Source organism: Phodopus roborovskii, unplaced genomic scaffold (genome assembly GCF_943737965.1).
Source record: "Phodopus roborovskii unplaced genomic scaffold, PHOROB, whole genome shotgun sequence".
NCBI lineage: Eukaryota > Metazoa > Chordata > Mammalia > Rodentia > Cricetidae > Phodopus > Phodopus roborovskii.
The window spans coordinates 62353321-62379598 of record NW_026126480.1 but is presented as its reverse complement, the minus strand read 5'-3'; the positions used below and the strand labels follow the sequence as shown (position 1 = coordinate 62379598).

General features: G+C 41.8%; 1 protein-coding gene across 2 annotated transcripts; it reads left to right on the top strand.

The window, feature by feature from the left end:
• Cep78 (centrosomal protein 78) lies at positions 1-26278 on the top strand. 2 transcript variants are annotated; one of them, XM_051194025.1, is made up of 16 exons: positions 1-360; positions 2929-3101; positions 3189-3261; positions 4145-4248; positions 6621-6795; positions 7141-7254; positions 8686-8750; positions 9081-9192; positions 13609-13744; positions 14105-14150; positions 15548-15676; positions 22530-22607; positions 23188-23354; positions 24281-24449; positions 24878-24925; positions 25657-26278. In XM_051194025.1, exons 1-16 carry the CDS (start codon positions 108-110, stop codon positions 26215-26217), a joined length of 2403 nt encoding a protein of 800 aa, XP_051049982.1. In that variant the 5' UTR covers positions 1-107; the 3' UTR covers positions 26218-26278. The 2 variants fall into 2 exon arrangements, with proteins under 2 accessions (XP_051049982.1, XP_051049983.1); XM_051194026.1 differs by lacking the exon at positions 24878-24925 and having other exon boundaries at positions 2-360.

Sequence of the window (26278 nt, the reverse complement as noted above, 5' to 3'; positions counted from 1 at the left end):
GACGGCGCCCCGAGCAGGCAGAGCGGGCAGAGCAGGCGCCAACCGCCCGGGCAAGGCGGGAGGTGGCGCGGGGCGGCTGGTGGTGTCTCCCGGGCTGGGGCGGTGTCATGATCGACTCGGTGAAGCTGCGGCGCGATAGCGCGGCTGACTTCTTCTCGCACTACGAGTACCTGTGCGCTCTGCAGGACTCGGTGCCGCTGCCCGCCGTGCGCTCCTGCCTACGGGACGGCGTGCTGGACTTCAATGCCGATCGGCTGCGCGTGGTGGACTGGGCGCCGCTGCTCAGCACGCTCAGGGTAAACCGCGACCTGCCGCTGGTGGCCATCAAGAGCTCCTTCCAGCCGTGGCTCGGGGAGACAGGTCTGCACAGCCGGGAGGTGCGAGGGTTTGGGCTGAGAGGAGGGAGCCCTGTGCACCGGAAGCCTGCGAAGCCGGCCTCACAAGTCCACAAAGGAGCATTTGCCGCCATCTCCCTTGCTGGTTGCCGCCTCCGGCGGTTGGCTAATCAAAATACGGAGTAGGGCTCGAGAGTGGTCCTCATCGCAGCGAGAATGACCAGCTATGCTCCCGGAGGGGAATATGCAGGATTATTTAGCTAATGATTTAACAATTAATGCTTTTGCCCCGCCCTCTTTCTTTAGGGTTTTAATTTTACAATCTCCCCTCACTCTTCATTGCAAGCCTAAAACAGAAAAGAAGGGAGTTAAAAATGGAAAGAAAAATGTATAACAAAACAAAACAACTCTTCAGGGACGTCTTTTACGATTTTTTGGAAAATTGGTGTGAGTTTGCTGCCTTCGTGTCCAGAAAAGGGGCTGGCACCCCTGGAACTAGAATTACACATGGTTATGAGCCACCATATAGGTACTGGAAACCTTTGCAAGAACAGCAAGTACGCCTAACCACTGAGCCATCTCTCCAGCCCAAGGGACTAGTTTTTTGTTTTGTTTTTTAATATCTCAGTGTAAAGAGTTTATTCTGGTTATTTGCAGATAACTTGCTTGCAAGTTCCTGGTATTTAAATTGTGTTTATAACCCCCAAGCCAAGTGTTTGTGGTGCTTCTGTGGTCATTCATGAACACCATGCCCAGAAGCCAAAAATTTTACCGCCTATTATGTATGATTCTTTAATGATTTTTTTTTCTTCAAGTGTTTGTGTGTTTGTGTATCCTGGTATCGACACATGTGCACACACAGAGGAACCAGGAGAGGTGTTGGGTGTCCTCTGGCCACTCTCCATCCATTATCTTGAGAGTGTTTTTCTTAAACCTAGGGCTTTGTTTTCTCAGCTTGGCTGGAAGCCAGCAAGCCCTAACTGTCGGGCTTATCTCCGCCCTCTTCCAAACTGGAGTTACAAGCCTTGCCCCTAAGGCCTAGAGTATGTGGGTGCTGGGATGTGGAACTCCAGGCCTCCAGATTGTACAGCAAATGCCCTTCACTGCTGAGCCGTCTTCCCAGCAGCTAACCGATTTTCCACATCCTCTTTTTATATTTGCAAACATTTTTTTTGTGTGTATATATATATATGTATATGGCTTGTGTGTGCATGCATGTGTATGTTTTTGGGTGTAGACACATGTTCTCATGTGCTTAGAGGCTAGAAGTGGACACTGGATTTCTTCCTCTATTGCTTTCCAGTTTATTTACTGAGACAGGGTTGTTTTCATTTCTGTTTTCTGAACTCAGGGGACTTGCTGATTCCATTGTCTGGCTAGCTAGTTTGCCCCAGGGATCATCTCTTGTTGCTTCCCAGAGATTACTGGTTTTTACCTTGCAGGTGATCCAAATTTGGGTCTTCACAATTTTCCTTGGGTTGCACTTTTATCCATTTGGCCATCTCAGCTTTTTTTTTTTTTTTTTTTTTTTTTTTTAAGAGTAATATCATGTAAGGGAAACAGGTATTGGGGGCAACCCAGGGTTTGAATTTCATATTTTGTTCATATTTTGAACTCTTAATTCTCACACATTTGAAAAGCTACTGAAACAAGCCTGTTGTGGATTCTTAGGATTAAAGCACACTGCATGTATTAGGTGTCTGCAGGTTACCAGCTGAGAGGGAAGGTGTGATAAGCTAGGAGAAGTGATTATTTGAAAGCCTGGCCCTTTGCTGTGATCCCTCTTCAAGGACATCATGATCCCTCTACTGCCATTGTAATGACCCAAGTTAAAGGAAAGGTGAGGGGTGCCTAGAATTGAGGCAGGCATTTCATGTTGAATATAAGGAGACAGCCTGTGGACCATTTCCCTTCAGACACCCTTTGTAGTGTTCCCTTGTCTTGTATCCAATGGGTCTAGGCTGTAGATTTTGACCTGTTAGATGCCACTTTTTATCTCTTAGCTCTGTCAGTCTGTACTGTTGAAGAAGTACCTTTTCGGCTTTGCTCTGTGCAAGCGACCTCACTTAGCACAGATCCAGTACACACTTCACAAAGGCACTGCAATATGAGCATGTAGCCAAACCTGCTAGGAGGGTGTTCTTCCTAATGGGTGGGATTCAGGTGCCTCCCGGGGTGCCCCCCCATTCCCATTGTGTAATTAGTCCAACAGTGGGGCACATTTTTCAAACTGTCCTCATTGTACCAATGGCAGCCTCAGTCCTCATCACTTATCTCATAAAAGCCAACTCTTGCTGTCTGAATTTCTCTCACTTTTCTATCCTGAAGGCTCTAGCCCTCACACCTGCAGTATTTATACTATCCAGCAGGTGTCGGGCATGTATCCCTTCTCACAGTCCACTTCTGCTCCCTGTTCTATACACAAATTGAGACATCCCTTGAAGATACCCCTTAAGCGCAAATTCTTTGCCTTCATAAGAAACCATACCGTGCATGGTTTATGTTTATAAATCTCATGTGGCTTTGAATTTTCTCTTTACGGACCAAAGTTGTGTGGTTGATACCACTGATTTTTACAATGAATTTGTTTTAGGTTCTGATACACACAGAGTTTGCAGAAATCGGGTTCCTGCGATAAGATCCAAGGATGTGAGCTTCCAGTTGTGTAAGGCTCTTAAAGGCTGCTTAAGTACATCAAGTGTGCTAAGAAATTTGGAGCTAAATGGGCTGATTCTGAGAGAGAGAGATTTGGCTAGTTTAACAAAGGTAAGCCTTGTTCATAGACGTTTGATAGCTGGTGTTGGTGGGGAAATACTCAATTCATATTTTGTTTGTTTGTTTTCTTCCCTTAAGGGATTGAGTAAATCGGCTTCCTTGGTGCACCTGTCTCTTGCCAATTGTCCAATTGGAGATGGAGGTTTAGAAAGTGAGTCACTGCATGTAACTGTTGTCCTGGGAGGCTGGTCTCAGGTGTGCTGCTTCCTCAGCCTGAGCTGCCTTCTGTTCTCACCTCTGCTGGGAAAGCTTGGCATTCCTAAGTTTGTTTAAGGTTGTGAAATGCCATAAAACAATTTGTAGTGTTTAGTATTCTGCTTGTGTTTGCTTACAGTTTATGGTTTTCCTTTTTAAAACATTTGTGGGAGACGAGCGTGGTAGGGCACACTTTTAATCCTAGCACTTGGGTGGCAGAGGCAGGCAGATCCCTGCCAGCCTGGTCTATAGAGCAAGTTCCAGGACAGCCAGGGCTACACAGAGAAACCCTGTCTCAAAAAAAAAAAAAAAAAAAAAAAAAAAAATCAAAAAAATATTTGTGAGGAGGGCAGTAGTAGGGTAAAGAGAATAAAAAGTCATGACCATTTCCAAGTAAAACAGCTGTAATGTAACTTTTTGTTTTGTTTTGTTTTGTTTTTTGAGACAAGATCTCACTATGTAGCTGTAGCTGGCCTAGAACTCACTATGCAGACCAGACTGACCTCGAACTCTGAAAGGTCTGCCTGCCTCTGCCTCCCCAGTGCTGTGATTAAAGGCATGCACCACTATGCCCAGCTTTATAATGCAAGTGTAATATCCATATATCAATAAGCAATATTTAAAGTATTTGATTTTTTTTTTGGAAAGTTAGTAGAATTAAGCCTTGGCTGTAATCTAGAACAATGCTTTGTTACTGACAACTTGTGACCATTCTGTTAGCTATAAAGTGATTTTTAGGAATACATCTCTAAACTAGCATAGACTGAAGATGGTGAGTAAACCAAGACTGACTGAGTTGACAGGCTCTTGGTCTTACTGTGTGTTATTTCTCCTTTTAGTTATTTGTCAAGGTATAAAGAACTCTGCCACTCTCAAGACTGTCAACTTCACAGGATGTAATCTGACATGGCAAGGAGCTGATCATATGGCCAAGATCTTAAAGGTGACTGTGCATTCATCCTCGAATGGATGATGTGATTGAGATACATTAATACTTTGTTATGGGGTGAAGGTGATTTTTTTTTTTTTCTTATCCATAGGGAGATTACAGTTTTAGTTTCATTGCATGATGTAACCATTGTTTAGCGTAGCATTCTGACCCTTAAAGATATTTACTTAATCTTTCAAATAAGACTTTAAGCCAGGCAGTGGTAGCACATGCCTTTAACCCCCGCACTCGGGAGGCAGAGGCAAGTGGATCTCTATAAGTTTGAGGCCAGCCTGGTCTGTAGAGTAAGTTCCAGGACAGTCTCCAAAGCAAAAAAACCCTATCTCAAAAAAACCACAAAAAAAAAAAAAAAAGAAGAAGAAAGAAAGAAAGAGGGAAAAAAGAAAGAAGACTTTAAATTATAATACTTCATTGTTATTTTAGTTATTGAAAATGTTGCAGCAGTGAAAGAAACTTTATACTAACGTTACTCTACTATACTTTATAAACTAATAAAAACAGTATATAAATTCTTCATAGTTCTTATAACTACTACATTAGGACTAAAGTTTCTTAGCTATTTGACATGAAGCCTTTTTTTGTAGATTTTGTTGTTGTTGTTTGCTTGCTTGCTTTCTTGTTTGGAGCTAGTGGGGGTTAAAACAGAATATTCCTATGTGGTCCAGGCTGTTTGGACTTGATGTCACCCATGCTGGCCTAGAACTTGTGTTAGTCCCATTCCTTCAGCTTCCCAAGTCTGGATTAGAGGTGTATATCATCTCAGGTGGCTTGTTTTTGTAGTTTGCTGGCATGGACCAAGGATGGAAGTAAGGCCAGGCGATGGTGATACGCCCCTTTAATCCCAGCACTCAAAAGACAGAAACAGGAGGATTTCCATGAGTTCGAGACCAGCCTGGTCTACAGATCGAGTTCCAGGACAGGCTTCAAAGCTACAGAGAAACCCTGTCTCCGGAAAAAACAAACAAACTACAAGGATAGAACAAGACCATAGACCAAATCTAGCCAACCACATTTTTCTGCAATTAAGGGTGTTGAGGAACACAACGTTGCCTAGTTGTTTTGGGGAGTGGTTGTTTTTATGTTGGGGATTGAACTACGACGTCACATTTTAGGCAAGTGCTCTACTACAGAAAGATATCCCATCATTTTTTTTGACTTATTATTTTGAAGCTGATTCTCATTATGCCTAGGCTGGCTTTGAACTCATTCTGTAGCCCTGACACTGGGCCTGTGATGTGCCTGCATCAGCCCACTAGCAGCTGGGATTGCAGCCCTACCTAACCACTAACCTAGCTAAGTGTATGAATGCTGAAGCCAGCTGGCCCAAATGAAGGCCCTAACGAGTTAGCATCTGTGAGCAAGGGCAAGCTGCTTCACCTCTGTACAGTCAGTCACAGTCCACTCTGAGCGTCTCGTGTGCGGTGCTCCCTAAGGCAGCATTGTGCAGTCCTGGCGTGATTTAATGCTTTTGTGTGGTTATTCTCAATAGGAAAATGGCATTAGCATTACTCCTGTTAGTGTCATGTCACAGATGCTTTGCTCTTTTGATGTTCAAGTGGGGAGGTGTTATTCCTTTTAACATCAGTGTCCTATGTTGGCAAAATTTTCCTGGTGAATATAGTTATAGTCTTAAAGGTTACAACTGTGACTAAAAATCAAACCATTTTTTTCCTAATGCATGTCACACTGTCTTTAAAAATGGTATGTGTGCCCTAAGAAGTACCTGAGAGCCATTGGGCTAAGAGATGATGTTGCAGCCTCTGAGTGTATCTTTTTATCATCTAAAAGTTGTACCTGTTGGCCTGGCTGTTCAGTAACAGAGCACTTTGCTTGGTGTGTCCAAGGCTCTGGATTTAATCCCCAATATCACACATGCACACACACACAGATTCTGTTGTTTCTGTAGCAGCCTTCGCTATCCTGGAACTGGCTCTGTAGGCTAGGCTGGCCTGGAACTCAAAGAGATCTGCCTGCCTCTGCCTTCTGAGCGCTGGGGTTAAAGGCATGCACCATCACCGACCAGCTTTATGTAGCTTATTAATAACCATGATACATATTAAATGTTTAAATTGTATTGGGAAACCCTAGAGCACAGGATAGAGTTTAGAAGTGTAGCAATGTTAAACCAGCTCTTTAATGCAGCAAAAAAGGAAAATAAATTTTTTGAAGGTTTGGTGAATTACCAGTTTCCATAACTTTTGAGCAGCATTTCCCCATAGCTATCCTCACAACTTGAGCCCTACACTGGGACCTTCTGAGGGCAGTATTTGTACTTAGGTGTGGTGTGTCTAATCAGCCATGCCTAGTTCCCTTTAGGTTTCCTATTTCCTCCTCCAGTGCCTGACTCCATGCTGTTATCTTTGAAGTATCAGACCTTGAGAAGGCATGAAGAAACTTGGGCTGAGAGTCTTCGATACAGGAGGCCCGATTTTGACGGCATGGCTGGCTTAAGGCGCATCACGCTGAACTGTAACACACTAATTGGTGACCAGGGTGCAAGTGCTTTTGCAGACTCTCTTAGTGAGGATTTGTGGCTTAGAGGTGAGTTAAATGCTCTTCGGTAGATGAAAATCCTCTAATAACTTTTATTGTATTTTTAATCTAAGGTCACATATATTCTCCACATAAAACAGTGTTCCCTGTAATCAAAACATCGAGAAGTAACTACTGTTCATTTAGGCATATTTTCAGCCTTTAAAAAAAAATAGCTATGTCTGTACACTTAGTGATTATAGCAATAGTTATAGCAAGCGTTCTGCTTTGTGTGTGTGTGTGTGTGTGTGTGTGTGTGTGTGTGTGTGTGTGTGTGTGCATGCGTGCGTGCTTGAGTGCGTGCGTGCATGCGAGTGTGGAATCAGCAAGTGACCTTTTGTCTTTCATTGAAAGCGCTTGACCTGCAGCAGTGTGGTCTCACCAGTGATGGAGCCAAGGCTTTACTGGAGGCCCTAGAGACCAACAGGACCCTGGTCGTTTTGGACATAAGAAAAAATCCACTCATTGGTATGTCATCTCTTTAAAATGAAGTTGCATATTGAAAATTTTTTAAATTAATGTGTTTATATTCTAGTTTGTATTATTTCCTCTTAGCAGACAATGCATTGTTTTAGATGAGTTATACTTTGAAATTGTTCTGGTGGCTACTTATTCTAAGTGAGCCTAGATAAGAAGACCAATAAGAACACTCCCCTCAGGTCCTCCTGAGTCTCTGAATTCTTGGGAAGAACATTTCATTTCTTTGCTCACTTAGGGAGAAATTTTAGATTTTGTATGTGTCCAAACACTGGTTCAGATACTGAGCCTCTTACAGAGTGCCAGCTAGGCAAAGTCTCGCTCTCCAACAGTAAGGGAGTTCAAATGTAAATGTATGCGCTATAAGGAATTTCAGATAGTATGAAGTGCAAGGATAATTTAAGAAGACAGATAGGGAACTCAACTGGAGAACTGGCGCGTGTGACATGGATGTTCTGAGGGAGGTGCATTGCTAATAAAGCATTCAGTGTACAGTATGAGGTGGCAGGATTGATGGAGAGATGACTCAGTAGTTAGAGCACTTACTGCAGTTGCAGATGACCCAGATTTGGTTCCCAGCTCCCACGCCACCCGTAACTCCAGTTCCAAGGGACTCATTGCCTTCTTCTGGCCTCCATGGCCACCTGCGTAAACTTGGTGCCAAAACAGGCAAACAGACAGGCAAACATACAGATAAATTACTAAAAGAACCTTTAAGGAAAACAAAGAAGATGAAGAAAACATGAGTGAGAACCTGGTATGCCATGTAGTCTAACAGGGGCCAGGGACTTCACAATGTAGTCTTCAGTGCATGGCCCTTGTAAGTGAGCCAACAGCCCTACCAGGAGTTGAGATGGGAAAAGGCGTAATCTGAGTAGAATTCAGTCAGATGACCTTGGTGTGGAGTATAGTCATAGAGCCAGGGAAAAGAGGGGACAGGGCTAACACAGAAGTCCAAGCCAGAAGGAATTGGGGCATAGCTCATGGTGGAAGGCAGAGGGTAACAGAAGGTTGAAACGGAGTCAGAAGATTTGCAGATGGGTTAATGTTGGCTATGAATGAAGTAGTTGTTTTCGGATATCCTGGAAAAGATGGTCCTGCCATTACTGAAAATGGGGAGCTGTAGAGGAGCATCACTGAGATCATATCAGGACTTTGGCTTGACTGTGTGAGTTGCCATTTAGTGCAACCATTGGTTTTCTATGCTGAGGTTTCTAAAGCCACTCCAGACCTAAAGTGCTGGTGGATGTAGGCAGAGTGTTACAATAAACTAAGCTTGTGAGGGAAAGGGGTACTCAGAATCATAGGTGAGTCAGTACTTTAGTTTTACGGGAAAAGCTGTAGTTAGTTGGCTTCTGTTTTTAGTAGGCCTGATTGGTCACTGGAAGATACCTGAAGAGTCTCCCTTTTCTTTTACTTTAGATCATTCTATGATGAAAGCTGTTATCAGAAAGGTTCTCCAGAATGGGAGGAGTGCGAAGTCAGAGGTACAGCTTGTTTCAGTCCTATGAAAAAGAATTTCTCTGTAATTACAATTTCCTTCTGCTTTTAGTAAAATTGTCAAGATCCTTTTCTGCTATCTGAAGTGAAATCAATGGCTGTGGTACATTGGTGGCATAGTGGTGAGCACAGCTGCCTCCACATCAGGTGTCTTTTCTGGCTTTTTTGTTTTCTTTAAATAGTGTATCATTATTTAATTTGGGATCTGAGAACTGAAAATTGCAAAGCTTTGTTAGTGTAGAATGTCGTTGTCATGTGAAGTTAAAGTGGAGTCCTCTTGTGACACGTAGCTGATGTTGCCTGGCTCTCTATTCCAGTACCAGTGGATAACGTCCCCATCAGTGAAGGAACCGTCCAAAACCACTAAGCAGAAAAAGAAAACAATCGTCCTAGGAAGCAGTCGGAAAGGAAAAGCCACCATTAGAATAGGTAACTGACTGTCTGTCTTGGCTCTTTAATGGCGCCAAAACTTACAGCTAGCATGTTTTTAAAGTCTCATCTCTTAGGTAGTAACCAGTGTTGATTACAGCATATTCTGAGGCTCAGATTATGTTCTAATCTAAAAATTCATGGCATGTAGAAATAGTAAATGAATCATTTGGAAGGATTTCTGTTTTTTTGTTTACTAACTACTGTTAGTATTTGAACTTTTACATATAAAATAAGTATTTACCATCTTGACTGTTTCCTGAATGGTGATGATTTCCTATAATATACAGTTAAGATTTAGAACGCCATTTGATACAGGTTTAATAAACAGTGATGGGGATAGAACCTAGGACCTTCCCTCATGGGAGGCAAGTGCTCTACCATCAAGCCACATCCACAGCTTTTTTTTTTTTTTTTTTAAGTGACTGAATCAGATAACACATTTCAGTGATGTAAAGCCTTGGCTAAAAGATTGTACAAGACAAGTTTTCCGACCTGGAGCTGCAACGGTTTAGGAAGGCTTGCTTTTTTTTTTGAGATTTGTTCTTGCTGTGTTGCCCAGATTGCCCCGAGACTTGTGATCTTCTTGTCTCATACTCCTGAGTAGTTGGGATTGAAGAAACAACACCATGCCTAGCTTTAAAAAAAAAAAAAAAAAAGTTTTAGTTAGGGTTTCTGTTGTGTGACAAAATTCCATTCCATGACCAAAAGCAGCTTGGGGAGAAAAGGGTTTTGTCATTTTACACTACAGCATCACAGTCTATCATATAGGGAAATCAGGGCAGGAACTCAAGACAGGAACGTGGAGGGAAGATTGATGGTGGGAGTCATGGGGGAATGCTACATGCTGGTTTGTTCCTCATGGCTTGCTCTTCCTGCCCAGGGGTGGCACAACCCATAGTGAGGTGAGCCCCATCAATCATTAATTAAGACAGTGACCCAGAGGCCATTGTTTTGAGGCCATTTTCTCAGTTGATGTTTCTTGTTCCCAAATGACTCTAGCTTGTGTTGAGTTGACATAAAACTAGCCAGCACAATTGTCTAGTGTGTGTTATAAGTGAATTTAAACAAACTGAAAGGTTCTTATTATAAAGGTAACATTCAGGGCAGGCAGGTGTAAAGGCATCACCCTTCAGGCAGAACAATCTGATTTTCTCCTTAAACCACTCGCACACGCATGCACACATAGGCACATAGACTCATGCAATAAGTGAGAAAGTGATGAAACTAACATCTGTAATACAAATGTAAGATTCTTCTTAATGAATATGTTTTATGTAATTTGGCTCTGGTATTTTTGTATTTCTAGGAAGTCCTTACCTTCTTTTGAGGAAGAATCTATCTCTTGCTGGCTTAGAATTTGCAGTGACATTCCTGGCTACAAAATAAGTTTTGTTTTACTGTTACCCACTTCCAAAGTGATGTTTGTGGTGACTTTCTATGCCACATATATCAAGATAACTGAACAATAATAACAACAATGTTTTGTTTATTCCCTTTACCTGAAATTTAAAAACTGGATGCTTGACATAGTAACATTGAATGTTTTTTGTTTGTTTGTTGTTGTTGTTGTTGTTTTTCAAGACAAGGTTTCTCTGTGTAGCTTTGGAGCCTGTCCCTGAACTAACTGTGTAGACCAGGCTGGCCTCAACTCCCAGAGATCTGCCTACATCTGCCTCCGGAGTGCTGGGACTAAAGGTGTGAGCCACCAGTGCCCAGTTTAGTAGCATGGAATGTTAATGGCACCTTACTCCTTTAATCCCATAATCCCAACACTCAAGAGGCAGAGGCCAGCCTGGCGTACAGAGCTAGTTCCAGGACAGCCAGGGCTGCACACACACAAAAACAAACAAAAAAATCTTGTCTCAAAAACCATTAAATTAAAAAAGTGGTTAATGTAGAGTTTTTTTTTTTTTTTCATGTATATTTAGTATAGTTGTAGAAAGATGTAGAATAGGTCCTTTATCCTGTTTTCTACAAAGTTCCCCATGACCCAGATGTAACTGGCATCTTGTCACTTCATGCTGTGGTCTTACACTGCAGGGCTGTGCTTTCTAACACACTCACAGGGTTTCACTGCGGTGATGATCAGTATTTTAAGTTGATGAAATGTTGACTAAAATTAAGTCGTAAATAACTTTAAAATCTGACTGTACCTCCCACTTGGGAGTTTATGGTTCTCAAGCTTCTGTAATGTCCTGTGCTGTGTAAGACTCTGAGCCCATCTCTCGCTTGTAAACAGACTGTTTGTCCTATATGATTTTCCCTTTTCCTAAGAATGGGATTCCCCTTCCTGTGCCTCCAGTGGAACACAAACAAACTTCACTGTAAATACTCATAGAAATGTAGTTTTTTGCCAGGTGGTGGTAGCTCATGCCTTTAGTCCCAGCACTTGGGAGGCAGCGGCAAGTGGATCTTTGTGAGTTCAAGGCTAGCCTGGACTACAAAGTGAGTTCCAGGGCTGCACCTGTCTCAAAAAACTGGAAAAGGAAAAAAAAAGAAAAGAAAAAAAAAGAAAATGCAGTTTGTTTTATTAAATGGTGGTGCACTCCTTTAATCTTAGTGTTCAGGAGGCAGAGACAGGTGACTCCCTTGAGTTTGTGGCCAGCCTGGTGTACATAGTAAATTTCAGGCCAGTCAGAGCTACACAGGGTCTCACTATGTATCTTTGAATTAGTCAGTTTATTTGTAGTTAGTAGTTATGAGTATCTTGAACAGTAGCCGAGTGCTTGCTGTCTCAAGATGAAGTGCAGACTGTCTCCCACGTATGATCAGAATAGTGATATTTCAGCAGTCAGACAGACTGCGTAAGTGGGATTTGGAGTACCATGCTATTACCTAAAGTAAGTATTCTGAAAAATACTTCAGTTGGCGCCTTGACACAACATAAAGTGAAGTAAAAAGGGTATGCAATACGTGCATTGCTTTGCCTTTAGGAATGACTTGCAGCCAGGCATTAGACAAGTAGAATAGCAAGAATTCGCTTGTTAGTATTGCTGGAGAGAGTGGAGCAGTGGGTTGCAGTTTGCAGTTTACAGGCCACTGAGTAAGAGGAATTTTATTTCTTGGCTTTGTTGTTATTTGCCTCAGTTACTTGGCGACATGGAGGTCAGCCGACCAGTGGTCTTGCTGTGTAGAGTTCAATGAGGCCAGAGCTTGTGTGTTAATTGTGTCATAGTTATGTTGGAGTTTATGTTCAAGAAGTTGATAAGAACTTTTACTATAGTTTTTTTTAGCTACCAAAATACATACAATTTTTTTAAAATTAAAAATGTTAACATTTTTTTGAAAAATCAAAGAAATTATGTATATATACTGCCATGGACTGGAATGTTTGTTCTATAAAGGTAATTAATGTAAAAACAAACATAGAAGCATTTGGGAGGTAGAGGCAAGAGACTCAATCAGTTCAAGGGGATTTTCAGCTACATAGCAAGTTTGAGGTTAGCAGGGGCTACATGAGACTCTTTTAAAAAAATAGTAATAAGATGAAAATTTCAATAGCACAGGACGAACTGAGTTCCTGTAATTTAATAGTTACACTGATATATATGTAGAAAACAGCACAGGACTTTGATGATAATCAGTGAGTTACACTGTATGAAATACCCACCTCCTGCAAGTTGTCCTCCAGTTGCCACCTGCATGCCACAGCCCACACACACACACACACACACACACACACACACACACACACACACACACAAATCAACTTTAAAAGACATATATTTCCTATGTAACTGCATATGCTTCATTTTAGATAACATCCCAGTCCTTTTTATAATATAACAAGTCAAAGGGATATACATGAACTACTTTTTGTCCTTTTTCAAACAGGATCTTATAGCGACTGGTCTAAAACGTTTGATCTATAGGGATAACATTAAATACAACTGTTTTAGTAAACCTTTATTGTTTGTTCTCAATGGTATTAGAGACAAAAACAAAATGTGAACTTTATGATTTGTTCTAATAAAGTGTTAATATATGGATTTAGCTGCTATAAGAGTTTCATGTTTAACTCTTAGTATTGGCTTTAAGGTAAGTTCCTCATTTCATCTTTCTATCTCTGTGTGTGTGCGTGCATGTGTGCGTGCGCTCTATACTCATTTGATGACTAAAAGTCATCAAAATGAGGACATCATCCACTCAGTAACCTTCAGCCTTTCTGGGCAGAGATTTCTGTAATCCATGCACTTTTAAGTCACAGGCATGAGGGTCGTAAGTTCAAGTGTAGCTTGAACTAGACAGAGAAACTATGTTTCAAAAAACAAAGTTTATAAATCACTCACTCGTACTGTAATAGCCTTGGGATCATAGTTGGTTGTTCGTTTGTGTTCTGTTAGGAGTGTGTGAATGGGAATCTGTAGACATTTAGTGCATCTTGATTTTCTTTTATGTCTTCCTTGGACATAGGGTTAGCTACAAAGAAACCTGGGAATAATGGGAGAAAACACGGGCTCAGTAAAGACTGCTACTCTCCAGATCCTCTGCCACCAGGTGTGTCGGGTTTCCTGCCATGGCGCACTGCAGAACGTGCAAGAAGAAACAGGTAAGGTGTTCTCTGTCCTGTGCCTCAGTCCTGACAGCTGTCATTTGGGAGCTTCTGTTACATAGGAGATATCCTGTTAATTTCATAAGCGGAAAGGGGTGACTCACGCATAGCCTCTGCCAAGGAGTGCCCTAGGGAAAGACAACAAAACAGACTATATCTACCAATCCTTGGGAACCAACTATGTCTATGTAACCTGTCACAAAGGTATTCTGCTTGGTCTGTTCAGATTTTTTTCATAGGTTATTTAGAGGTATTTAGTACTGTGGTTCTGTATGGATAATGTACATAATACAAGTAAGTTTTATCATGTAGAGTGTATGCATCAAAATATAACTTAATTTGTTGATATTCTTTTAGGGGTTTCCCATTAATCAAAACTCGTGATATATCTAATCATCTGAAGGTATGTATTTGTCATATTTCTAACACATAAGGGATTAGAGTAGAAGTGTAGGGTCAACTGAATAGAGCTCTATAAAATGGATTTCCCTCCCTGAAATAATGTATTTAAAGCTCTCCGGATTCCTTTCCCAGTATCATGGTACAGTTGTATGTATGTGATACACTGGGGAAGGCCTTGTTCCATCTGTAGATACTGTTTCTCCAGGCAATAAATAAGCTGATGCTCACAATAGGTTTGACCACTGTTTCTTACTGTCATGGGGATGACCACTCAAAAATGTTCCAGTTTTCAAGAGATGTTGCTTTGAAGTATGTAAATGCATTTTACACACACACACACACACACACACACACACACACACACACACACACCTACCTACCTTTCCACGTGTTCAAGTGAGGGTCACAAACAGTCCTTATCCCATTGCCTCAATTCTGGAACAGGCTACTTCCGTCAGAGTGGCTACTTCTGTCAAAGTGCTGTGTCATTCTGTAGTCGTTCATGGAGGCATAAAATCTCAGAGAAGGGGAGGAGAACATCTAATGTACCACTCTGTGTGGTGGCACTGTGCTGTGTACACTGACTGACACGTTAGGAGGTCATCTCGTTCTGTCACCGAAGGTTTGCATATCCAGCAGAGTTGTCCTTGGACTGTTTCACTGTGTACATTTTCAGTAGGGTTATAACCACATTAATTGTTAGCTAGAGGGACACCTCATCGAAGCTTGACAGGAGAATCATATTGTTGCTACACTAGTTTGGGGTTCAGAGAAGTGAAGATGAGCATTTTCTAGTGGGTTGTGTATATATGTGACTTAATTTTTAAAACCATTCTAGTGTTTATCAATTACAGAGAAGCTCATTGATCTTATATTCTGATTGTTCTTTTTCTTCTAAAAATTATACTTCCACAGTCTTCATGTCTCACATAAGAGAGTAAATTTATCATCCCACGGTACAAGAATTAACCTGAAAAGACATGTTTTCCTGGTGTTTCACTTGATTTATATAAGGAGGAAATTAGCAAAGTAATATGGGCAATGCCAACCAGTAATCAGCCTTATGTGGTACAGGGTTCTGTAGTGTTATAACAGCAAGAATGAGTTAGCATCTGGGTGGTGGTGGCACGCACCTTTAATCCCAGCACTGGGGAGGCAGAGGCAGGTGGATCTCAGTGAGTTCGAGGCTAGTCTAGTCTACAGAGCAAGTTCCAGGGCAGTCAGAGGTACACAAGAAACCCTGTCTTAAAAAACCAAAAAGAAAAAAAAAGTGGCAATTTTCTGCTGTTAACTGTGTGAGGAGCAATGAGATCCGTTTATTGCTAATAACTTGGTATTTCAGACAGGTTCAATTTAAATAGATGGCTTATGACATTAAGTCGGTCCTCTTTATTTAAGCAATCAGATTTTCCTGTGACTGTAACAGTAGAGAGTCCTTCATCCTCAGAAACTGACGATTTTGAGGATTCTTCAGAAAGTGTCCATGAAGCACCTCAGGAAACCAGCGTAAGACAAGAAACATTACAGGTACACAGCTCTCCCTTTCAAGGTACAGAAGACCGTTTCAGAGTATAATTTGCTTTTTTGTGAAAGCGTGATTGTGAAACAGGCTCAGGCAGCTCATTGGAATTCTGTTTGTCCCTCTATTCTAACTCATACTCTACTCAGTGGTGAAGAGGGGCAAGGTGAGAAGACAGTGTATATATACTCCACAAAATAAAAATAAAAATGTGGTACCAGTTTTTCCTCCTCTTGGAACCAGAATATTAGCTGTAAGAACTTCAGTGATCATAAAATAAACTTAAGGAGATTGAGTACTGTCAAATAGTCAGCTGATTCAGTGGTGTGTGTGTGTGTGTGTGTGTGTGTAAGTATACATAAATACATACATGCATGCATGTGGAGGCCAGAGGACAGCCTTAGTGTCAGTCCTCACTTGTCATCCACACTGGTTTTGTTGTTTACAGAGGTTGTTGTTTGGTTTTGAGATAAAGTCTTTCTCTGACCCAGAATTTGCCACCTAGGCTTGACTGCCTGGTCAGCGAGCCCCAGAGATCGCCCACTTGCCTCCTGGGTGCTGGGATTGTGAGCGTGCTGCACCACACCCAGCCTTTGTTCATATTCTGAGGATCACACTTGGATCCTTATGCCAGTGTGGGCTCACTTTGGCTGGGCTGTCTCCTCAGCCCAGTGCCGTTAGTTTAAAGACTGGGAATTTGATAGTGCTAGCCGAATTCCCTTATCATAAGGGAAATATAACTTTGTTTTTAGTAGAAGTAAAATTGAATAGAGGTTCTTTTGTTTTGAGATGGAGTCTTATGTAGCTCAAACTGTCCTTGACGTCACCGTACCTCAGTCTGGCCTTGGATTCCTGGTCTTCTCTGAGCCTCCCATGTAAGCCACCGCACCTGGCCTTGGAAAAACATTTACTAGTGATGTTACCCTTTCACAATATTTAAAAAAAATTAAGAAACTACACTTTATTTTAAAATTCGGTATCTAATGTCATTCCTTTTTTCTGTCTCGGTAGGCAAAAAGGAAAACTAACTTACATAGCAAATTTTTGTACTTAATGCATGCTGTTTCTTTGGGTTCTATGTCAGCTGATTTGGAGAAAGTTGTGGAAGACTTTGTCTTTGGGCAGGTCTTGGCTCTTTTTGTGGTACATGATTCACATGTAGTTAGGAGAAGCTGCTGGGGACTTGGGTTTGAACTCAGCCTCATGCTGTTCTGCACACACTACCACTGAGCCACACCACCAACCCAACAGTGACTGCTTAAAACTGGTACTGTTGGGCTGGAGAGATGGCTCAGAGGTTAAGAGTGCTGGGTGCTCTTCCAAAGGACCCAGGTTCAATCCCCAGCATCCAGATGACAGTTCACAACTGTGTGTAACTCCAGTTCCAGGGGATCTGACACCCTCATACACACATACATGCAGGCAAAACCCAATGTACATTACAAATAAATAAACAAACTGGTACTGTCTCCGTATAGAACTTAAAAATCTAGAAGTGGGTCTCCATTTGTTACATATTTATTCACTGTCTTAGAACAGCAGAGGTTTGATTTTTTACATTTCTGAGAGCCAGGACATCCAAAATCGAGATTCAGCAAGTTCACAGATGGCACCTTCTCAAAATGCCATTACATGGTTGAAAGGACAGTTACCTGTTTTTTAAATATTATTGCTGCCATCAGTATTTGGTATAAAATTTTATTTTATTATTATTTAGTTTTTCAAGACAGGTTTTCTCTGTGTAGCTTTGGGGCCTGTCCTGGAACTAACTCTTGTAGATCAGGCTGGTCTCAAACTCACAGAGATCCACCTGCCTCTGCCTCCTGAGTGCTGGGATTAAAGGCGTGCACCACCACCACCTGGCTAAAGCCAACTAGGGGATACAGCTTCCCTTCCCTGGCTAGAACATAATACCCTAGGTTCAGTCCAAAGCATTACCCAACCCCAAAGATATAAATGCCACAACTTTGTTTTTGGGTTTTTTTTTTTTATTATTAAAATTCATAAGACTTTAAAGAGAATTCTTAAAGTAATCTCTTAGAAAATTTCAGATTCTTGGGAGAGAACCTGTGTGGACCATTTGGGAACACCTTTCATCTTGTGAGTCAGCTCCTACAGTTTGTGCCTGAGTGCTTTATTGCTAAGACACAGAGGGAAGTAAAATGTGTTGTGTTGATTTCCTTCACCAGGGGTCTAAGAGAGGGTTCTGGGCTTGTGGACGTGTTCTGTACTTTTTCCTCCTGTTTGTCTGAAATGCTGGAGACTACACTTTATGCCTGCTGTAGGCTAGTGTTCTACTGCTGCAACCTGGCCCAGGAGATAATTCGTCAAAAGTGTCTCTAGTCACTGAAGAAGACCAAGGTTAGGAATTGCAGCCAGATAGCTTCTTACTCAAGGTGTGCTGAGGACCCTCTCAGCATGTCTTCAATTTGAGAATCAGCTAAAATGTGTAAGCCCACAGTAAAGTCAGTAGGAAGGATTCTTGCTTAACTAAAAGGGGGAGGTGGGGAGAAGGAAATATAACTGAGCCTTTACAACACGGGAAGCTGTCACTTGGAGTAAGGGCTGGGGCAGCCTGCAGCCCGGAGGGAACCTAACTATTTTCCACTGTGCAGTCAGAAGTGTGATAAAATAGGGGTGCTCCCTGCTGGTCAGAGGGTAGTCATTGTGTGAGGATTCTCTGATGACTTTTATACTATGCACATTTTGGCATATCGGTATTTTGTGGTTAAAAGCCTGCCTCAGGTGTGGCTGCCCTGAAGTACTGAATGTGTGAGTAGAAACAAACAGTTTGATCACAAGCCTGTCTGTTTTAATTGAATTCACATGTTCATTCATTTTGCGTTGAACAACTATATGTCCCAAGCACTCTTCTGAGTTTGTATCTGTGTTACTTCACTTAATCATCATGTATTTATCTCCAGTCTGTAGATGAGGAAATTAGGACCCAGACTTAAAGAATTTTCCAGCTAATGGACCAGGACTTTGCACCAGAGAATCTTCAGTTTTTAGGAAAAAGTAATCAAGAACCAAACTTTAACTACTAACTAGTAAGCAAAGAAATGGAGATTGAAGAGCGCATGCTTCCACCTGTTCATTTGAAGTAAACTGCGTTCTTAAACGCATCTTCTATGGCCAGGGCGTCTTCATTCCTTAGTTCTTGCCTGCTTACTTTGTGCTAGACACAGGAGGTGATAAGATAAACGCTCAACAAAACTTGTTTCTCTCCTTCACACATCTTGCAGCTTACACGGGAAAGTGGCCCAGTAGTTATAGTAGATGATACATACCATGGCGATAGGCTGTGTTGCTGGTAGCAGTGTCAAATCGTAGGACAATGTCAGGATACAGATATTTCAAGGCCTGAAAAAAAATGTTCATTTGATGCACACCTCTAAATCTCCGGAGGCTGAGGCAGGAGAATGGAGAGTTTGAGGCCAGACGTGGCTACATAATGAGCCACTGTCTCACCAAGAGTGCTGAGAGAAGGAACCCTTTATACCAGTGTGACATTGTGCCTGATCTCCCCAGTAGGGGGAGGAGCTGTTTCATCTCATTACACTTGGCTGTGCTGTGGAGAGCCAGTCAGAAGTGGAGATGTGGAGAGACCACGACTGGCTGAGATTTTGCAGTGCTGCCACCATTACACAATCACCCATGTCCCTTTAGCCCCTAAATAGTGCCCTGTAAGTGAGCCCAGTAAAAGTACTGGCTTGCAAAGCAGAGGCAAAGTGTAGTCTCCTTCTCCAGCTGGGCTGTATTAAAGCCATTATGTTAATCACAAATACAGGCGTTTGCAATGTCTTTTCCTCCTTTTCCATTAAAGCTTGGTTAGTTTTAACATTAAAGAACAGAATTGTGCTAGTGACATGGTTCAGTAGGTGAAGGTGCCTACTGCCAGGCCTCGTGACCTGAGTTCAGTCCCCAGAATCCCGTGGTTTCTTACCTCCATGTATGCGCTGTGGTACATTATCTCTTTCTATTCTCTCTCTCTCTCTCTCTCTCTCTCTCTCTCTCTCTCTCTCTCTCTCTCTCTCACACACACACACACATACACAGCATGTCATGAAATGTACCAAACATTTTAGTTTTAGAAAAGGTTAGTCTTGTTTGTCTGTGGGAAGAGGCCTCAGAAGTTAAGAGCGTGTATTGCTCTTACTGAGTGAGTTCAGTTCCTATCACCTTGTCGGGTGGCTCCCAGCCACCCATAACTCCAGTTCCAGGGGGTCCAGTGCACTCTTCTGCCATCTACAGTCACTGTAACACATGCAGAAATCCACCCCCACGCACAAACATAGTAAAAGTTTTTTTAAAGGTCAATCTTTAAGGAGAAAAATAATTTAACATGATTAAGGTATTTAGTAATATTTAAACATACATTCTGAGTGTAAAAGTACCCAATTTTCCATTGAGGAACTATTTTAAAGCAATTTGTTCAAAGGAAAACAACAGTGCACATACTCTTAGATATTTTATATCTCTGTTTTCCTTAAAAATATAGCATTACAGAGCTGGGTATTGATCACTCATGGCTTTAATCCCAGCACTCAGGAGGCAGAGACTGGTGGATCTCTGTGAGTTCAAGCCAGCCTGGTCTACAGAGCGAGGTCCAGGACAACCTCCAAAGCAATACATGGAAATCCTGTCTCGGGGAAAAAAAAAAAAAAAGGAAATATACATACATACATACATACATATTACTTTTTAGAAGATATTTTTTTTGTTATGTGTGTATGGATGTTTTGCATTGTGTAAATGTGTGTACCACAGATATGTTTAATGTGCAACAAGGCCAGAAAAGGTGCTCTTAACCCCTTGGAACTAGAGTTACAGTTGTTAGCTACCATGTTGGTGCTAGAAATTTAGCTACTAAGCCATCTGAGTGGCCCCAAACTAAACCTTTAAATTAAAATCCTGTGTTTAAAGTAAATGTTTAGAAGCCTCTAAAATATAAAACCAGGGACTGGAGAGAGGGCTTGGCATTTTAAGCACTTGCCGTGAAAGCTCAAGGACAGGAGTTTGAATCCCAGAACCCCCGTAAATGTCAGGTGTGTGTGATGGCCCACCTGTAACTCCAGCCTCAGAATGTGGAGTCCTCAGAGCAAGCTGACTAGCAAGACTACCTGTGTTTGTGAGCTCTACATTTGATTAAGAGGCTTTGCCACAGGAGTAAGGAAGAGCAATGAAGGGCATATCCCAACATCAGCCACGTCAACATACACACACATACATACATGCTCACACATACACAAATATAAAGCCAAGTGGGGTCGGATATACCTGTAATCACAGTGCTTCTGAGGCTATGACCCAGAGATCTAGGGCTGCCTGACATATATAGTGAGTGAAACCATGTCTCTAATGAATGGACTAAGTGTAAGTATATTGAAATGTTTTAATAAATACTAAGAATGTTTATGTTATACAACCAACCACTAAAATACAGTGGATTATGACAACAATACTAATTAAACCTTTTTTATTTCTAAGAAGTTGAATAATTTGTTGCTACAAAGTTGATGGCTCAGTACATCACCGTTTTATGAGTTCACAGTTCTAAAGTAAAAGTCCAGACAGGTCACAAAACTGAAACCACAGTGTGGGCCAGACTGTTAACCATCTGGCAGTGCTGGCAAGGAATCCTCTTGCAGGCTTGCTGGTATTGACATAATTTGACTCTTGAGAGCCCATTTCCTTGCTACTTGTCAGGGAGGGTCTCTCTCATATTCTTTGTATTTTCCTCTTCAGAGGTTGTAGTGGAAAACTTCTCTGATGTCTTAACTCCTTTTGTACTAAAAATCTTTTTCATGAGGCGCCTGATACCTTTTAGTAGGTTTCCTAATGATGTCATGCCTACCTTATCCTAAGGTCACTTGCTGTGAAGGCCATAATCTCATGTCCCCTCAAAGCAGCGCCCGCATTAGTGCTGGCGTTAGGAGCTACTCCAGCAGTGGGAAATCTTAGGGACTATTTCAGGATTTTATCTGCAGTCACAACCCCATTGTCAAGAACCGTAGAGTCTTAGTTTCTGAAATGATGGACAGGTTTTTTTCCTGCTCTTGATGAAGAGCAAGGTCAGCCATTGTACTTGCTCCCTGCTCCTGAATTGAAAGCCAGCTGCACAGCTCAGGAGGGTGTGTTGGTCTGCTTCCTCTGCCTTAGCTGTTTCTCCTACTTTTCTTGTGGGATGTCGATGGCTCAGTTAGGGAGTACCTAGAAAACTGAGAATAATGCTTGACCTACAATATAGTGCTTTAAAAATGTTTACATTTTTAAGTATGGGGGGGTTGTTGCAGTTACAAGATTCAGGTGTGTTAAGAATGTTACAGAGCCCAGGTGGTATTACACGCCTTTAATCCTGCACTGGGGAGGCAGAGGCAGGTGGATCTATGAGTTTAAGGCCAGCCTGGTCTATAGAGCATTCAAAGCCAGCCTGATCTACAGAGTGAGTTCCAGGACAGTCAGAGCTCTACAGAGAACCTGTCTTGAAAAACAAAAAAACAAAACAAAAAAGAATGCTACAGAATTTTCTGTCATAAGGAACCCAGAAACATTTTTCCTTTCATGGCTTTAATGTCTTCTTGGTGATTCATTAGCTCTGATACATGCATATGCTTTTTATGGTAAGCACTGCAACTCAAGTTAGAGTGAGATTTAAGTGAGTCTGCAATGTGTTAATTTGATACATTTTAGTAATTAACAGCACTAGCTGGTATGTTTCCATGTTGTGACATATGTCATCATACTGTCTGAGGTTACTTCTGGCCCTGCCCTTAAGTTCTTTGTGGACTGTGTAGTGGGAGAGTAGAGGGATCAGAGTGTACCTTAGTTAACCATATTTATTCCATTCCTTCCTACTAGGAGAAACTGGAGGAATGCCTACAGCAGTTGAAAGAGGAAAGAGTGATCCGGCTTAAGGCTGACAAGCGAGTCAGTGAGGTAAGTACTGGTTTTTCTCATATGTCTACATCTTGATCTGCAGGGAGCAGGAAGCAACTGTGTCACTGGATGTAGCTTGGGCACAGGAGACCTCAAAAGCCCACCCCCACAGTGACACACTTCCTGTAACGAGGCCACACCTATTTCAACAAGGCCACACCTCCCAGTAGCACCACTTCCTGTGGGGGCCATTTTCTTTCAAGCCACCATAGCTTGTTAAAAATAATCCTTAATGGATTAATAGCGGGGTCATAATTTTGCTTGATCAGACTGTTGTATTTTCTAGTAAATGGTGAACCTTAGGTGGCTAATTCTCTGATATGTAATGGTCCAGTATGAAGTTAAGCAGTTAGGGATATAAGTTTTGAAAAATCATTAGTAAGACAATAACTTGTTATATAGGAAATTTCAACAAGTGTCTCCAGGTGAAGATTATTATGTCATGGTTATTGTTTTCATCAGTTAAGGGCTAGATTAATTACATATTGGTTACACTTTTAAATGTTCTAGGTGTTAGAAGTTTTCTGTAGATGACTGTGAGGAAAATGAATGACACTGTGTTTTCAACCTTGTTTTGTAGCTGGAACATGAAAATGCCCAGCTGAGAAATATAAATTTCTCCTTATCTGAAGCCCTTCATGCACAATCCGTGACAAGTATGATCCTGGACGACGAAGGCGTCTTGGGCAGCATTGAGAATTCTTTTCAGAAGTTTCATGCTTTCCTGGATCTCCTTAAAGATGCTGGGTATATCTGTAGGATGGGCATTCTTTCTTCAGTGGCTTTAATGGTAGCTTGCTGAGGAACTCAACACTTCTTAGCCTCCATGAGACCTGCTAATATGTGATTAGATATGTTTGATTTGTTTTTTAATGGAGAATTCCTTTAAAAAAAATATCAAGTGGTAAATCTTCCTCATTAGAAAACCCATCATAAAAAGGTAATAAAGAGTAATTGTTGGCGAAGACTAGATTATGTTATTGGGCATATGAATTGCATACAGTTTTGTCTGATATAAATATACCCCTTGACATATTAAAAAAAAAAAAGACTAAGTTAAAGATAATTTTTATTGAAAGTATTTAGAATGTAGAGACCCTGAGAATAGCAGGGTCAAAGAAGATAAAAGTCAGGCAAGGCACACACTTGTAGTTGAGCACTTGCATGGTGGAGGAAGGAGCTCCAATCAGGAGTTCCAGATAACCCTTGACTGCATACAATTTTGAGTCCAGTTTGTGCTTCATGAGTCTCAAAATCAAATGGAAAAGATGTTAAAAGTCAGAGCTGAGGTAGGAAGGAGATGGAGCAGTGTTTAGGAGAATACCCCAGGGCTGGAAAAGAATGGAGCCAAGAAGAGGATCAAATCCATGGAGATGGTAGAGGTCGAAGTTGTCGAAACAGTGTTTAAAATGAAAGTGATGGTTGCTATAGAAAACCGAGTGATATTTAATGTGTGATTGAGGTGTCTAGGGTGCTGAGAGGACTGGATGATCTGATCCAGTGTCTCCCGGCATAAGTGAATGGAGGCAATTGGCATGGGTCTGTTGTCTGAAGTAGGCTCTAAGATTTTAAATCTTGGTGTTCATTTACACATGTATTTCATGCTTATAGGTGTGGGTGAATTTAAGTTGTTCCTAAGTGATTGTCTGTTCCTCCTCTCTTCCTCTCTGCAGACTTGGGCAGCTTGCCACCATGGCTGGTATAGATCAGTCAGATTTCCACCTACTAGGTCGTCCCCAGATGAATTCTACTGTTGGTGCACCCGTGGAAGAACAGAAAGTTCTTGAGGAAGACAAACCAGATCTGAAACAGACCACTGTGGGACAGATGCAGAATATCCAAGTAAGTGGACCCCACAGACCTTGATTCAAGCCATTAGCAAGGGTTCCCCAGTTCAGAAAAAATAATGTTGGCCTATCTCTGGCAGAGTTAAGTTTGTGCCCATTTCCTGAAACTGCATCATTGTCAGTAAGGAAATGGGCCTGAGCATAGTGGCACACGTTTTTCATTCAGCCCTTGGGAGGCAGGGACAGACAAGTGTCTGAGTTTGAGGCCAGCCTGATCTACATAGTGAATTTCAGACCAGCCAAGGCTATATAATGAGACCTTATCTCAAGGGCAAAAAATAAAAAGAGAAAGAAAAGCCAAAACCTGAAGGTTTTTGATAATTTATACTTAGAATATGTTATCTTTAATAAGGAAAGAATTTAGACTAAAATAATCAGAATTTGAAGTGTTGTAAATGTCTATTGTATTCATGTCTCATCTAGGTCTCTATCTGTATGCAGTCAGCTTACAATGAAGGGACACTGATGAAGGTACAAGACCTGGTGCAGAGAGCTTTTAACACAAGTAATCTAGACAGACCCAGCAAGTAGTGCCTCATAGTTGCCCAGTCACTAGAAGGGGTGGGCTGCCTGGCGCAGGACCCCCGATGTGCTCTGTTCTGCCTCACCAAGAGCCCATCTCCCAGCCCATCTCCCTCCTCATCTGAGGAGTTACTGGCTTGAGAACATTGTCTTGTTCTGGCTTGTCACACATTGGATACTTCTCACGTATGCAAAAGGCCAGGAACTAGGTTTCTTAGAAATGAAATGGTTTTATTTACTTCTTTCTAATGGGAAATGGAAGATAATCATATAAAACACAAAATTCTAAAAATACTGTACAGCTAACCCTGGATTTTGAGTTGCCAGTCACATGGCATTGTATAGTTTAAAAAATGAGTGACCATAAAATCTGAGGGTGAGCTGCCTGCTTACTAAGATCACTATTACTGGGAGGGAGAGAAGGTGTGGCTTCAGAGAGCTACTGCTCTTCCACGGGATTTGAGTAGAGTCCTAGCACCCTTGTTGGAGGCTCACAACTACCTGTAACTATAGCCCTGTGGGCTCCGATTCCCTCTTCTAATCTCTGCAGGTGTGTACACATTACACACATACACAGTGCTAACTAAAAATAATAAAAGTGAAATTGAAAAGCCTGGTTACAGTGAAGTTTCGGCCTTCATTGGCTTGCTTTGTTCACTGAAGCTTTGTTTTCCTTGTAGTTTCAGAAGATTAGAGGTGATGCTAGGATTCCTTTGCCTCTCGACACCTTCCAAGTTCCTGTTTCTACACGAGAAGTATCGGTAGCATCCAGAGACCACCTAGGAGTTACAGCCCCTGAGCAGCAGGAGGGATCTGCAGTAGGACTCACAGCTAGAACAGGCTCTCCTTTAGCAGATGGCATTTCTGGAAGCGGGAGTCAAAGGGAACAAGGAGTATCGTCCAAACACAGCAGATCTTCAGAGAAAGCGAGCGCGATGAGCGAACACTCCAGAAAGAACTCCACCGAGAAGCACTCCGGGAAGGACCTGCTTTCCGACCCTGCCTCTCCTGTGAACTCAAAAAGCAAAGGGCTGGGGGACAAAAGGTCCTTGCTTAATGAGCCAATTAAGAGTGAGTCTTTGAAAAAGCACAATTCTGTCAAGAAAGAAAACAGAATAGTGACTGTCTCATCCAAGACAATCAAAAGTAAACCCAGTCCTCTAGAACATTCTGAAAGTGACACTCTTGGGTCTGATTTTGAATTACAGGAAAGCGTCCATTCATCAGCACACCTGACGTAGGTCTAACCTTTGAAATTATGATTTTTGCCTTCAATTTTTAATAAATTTTCTTATGTTTTTA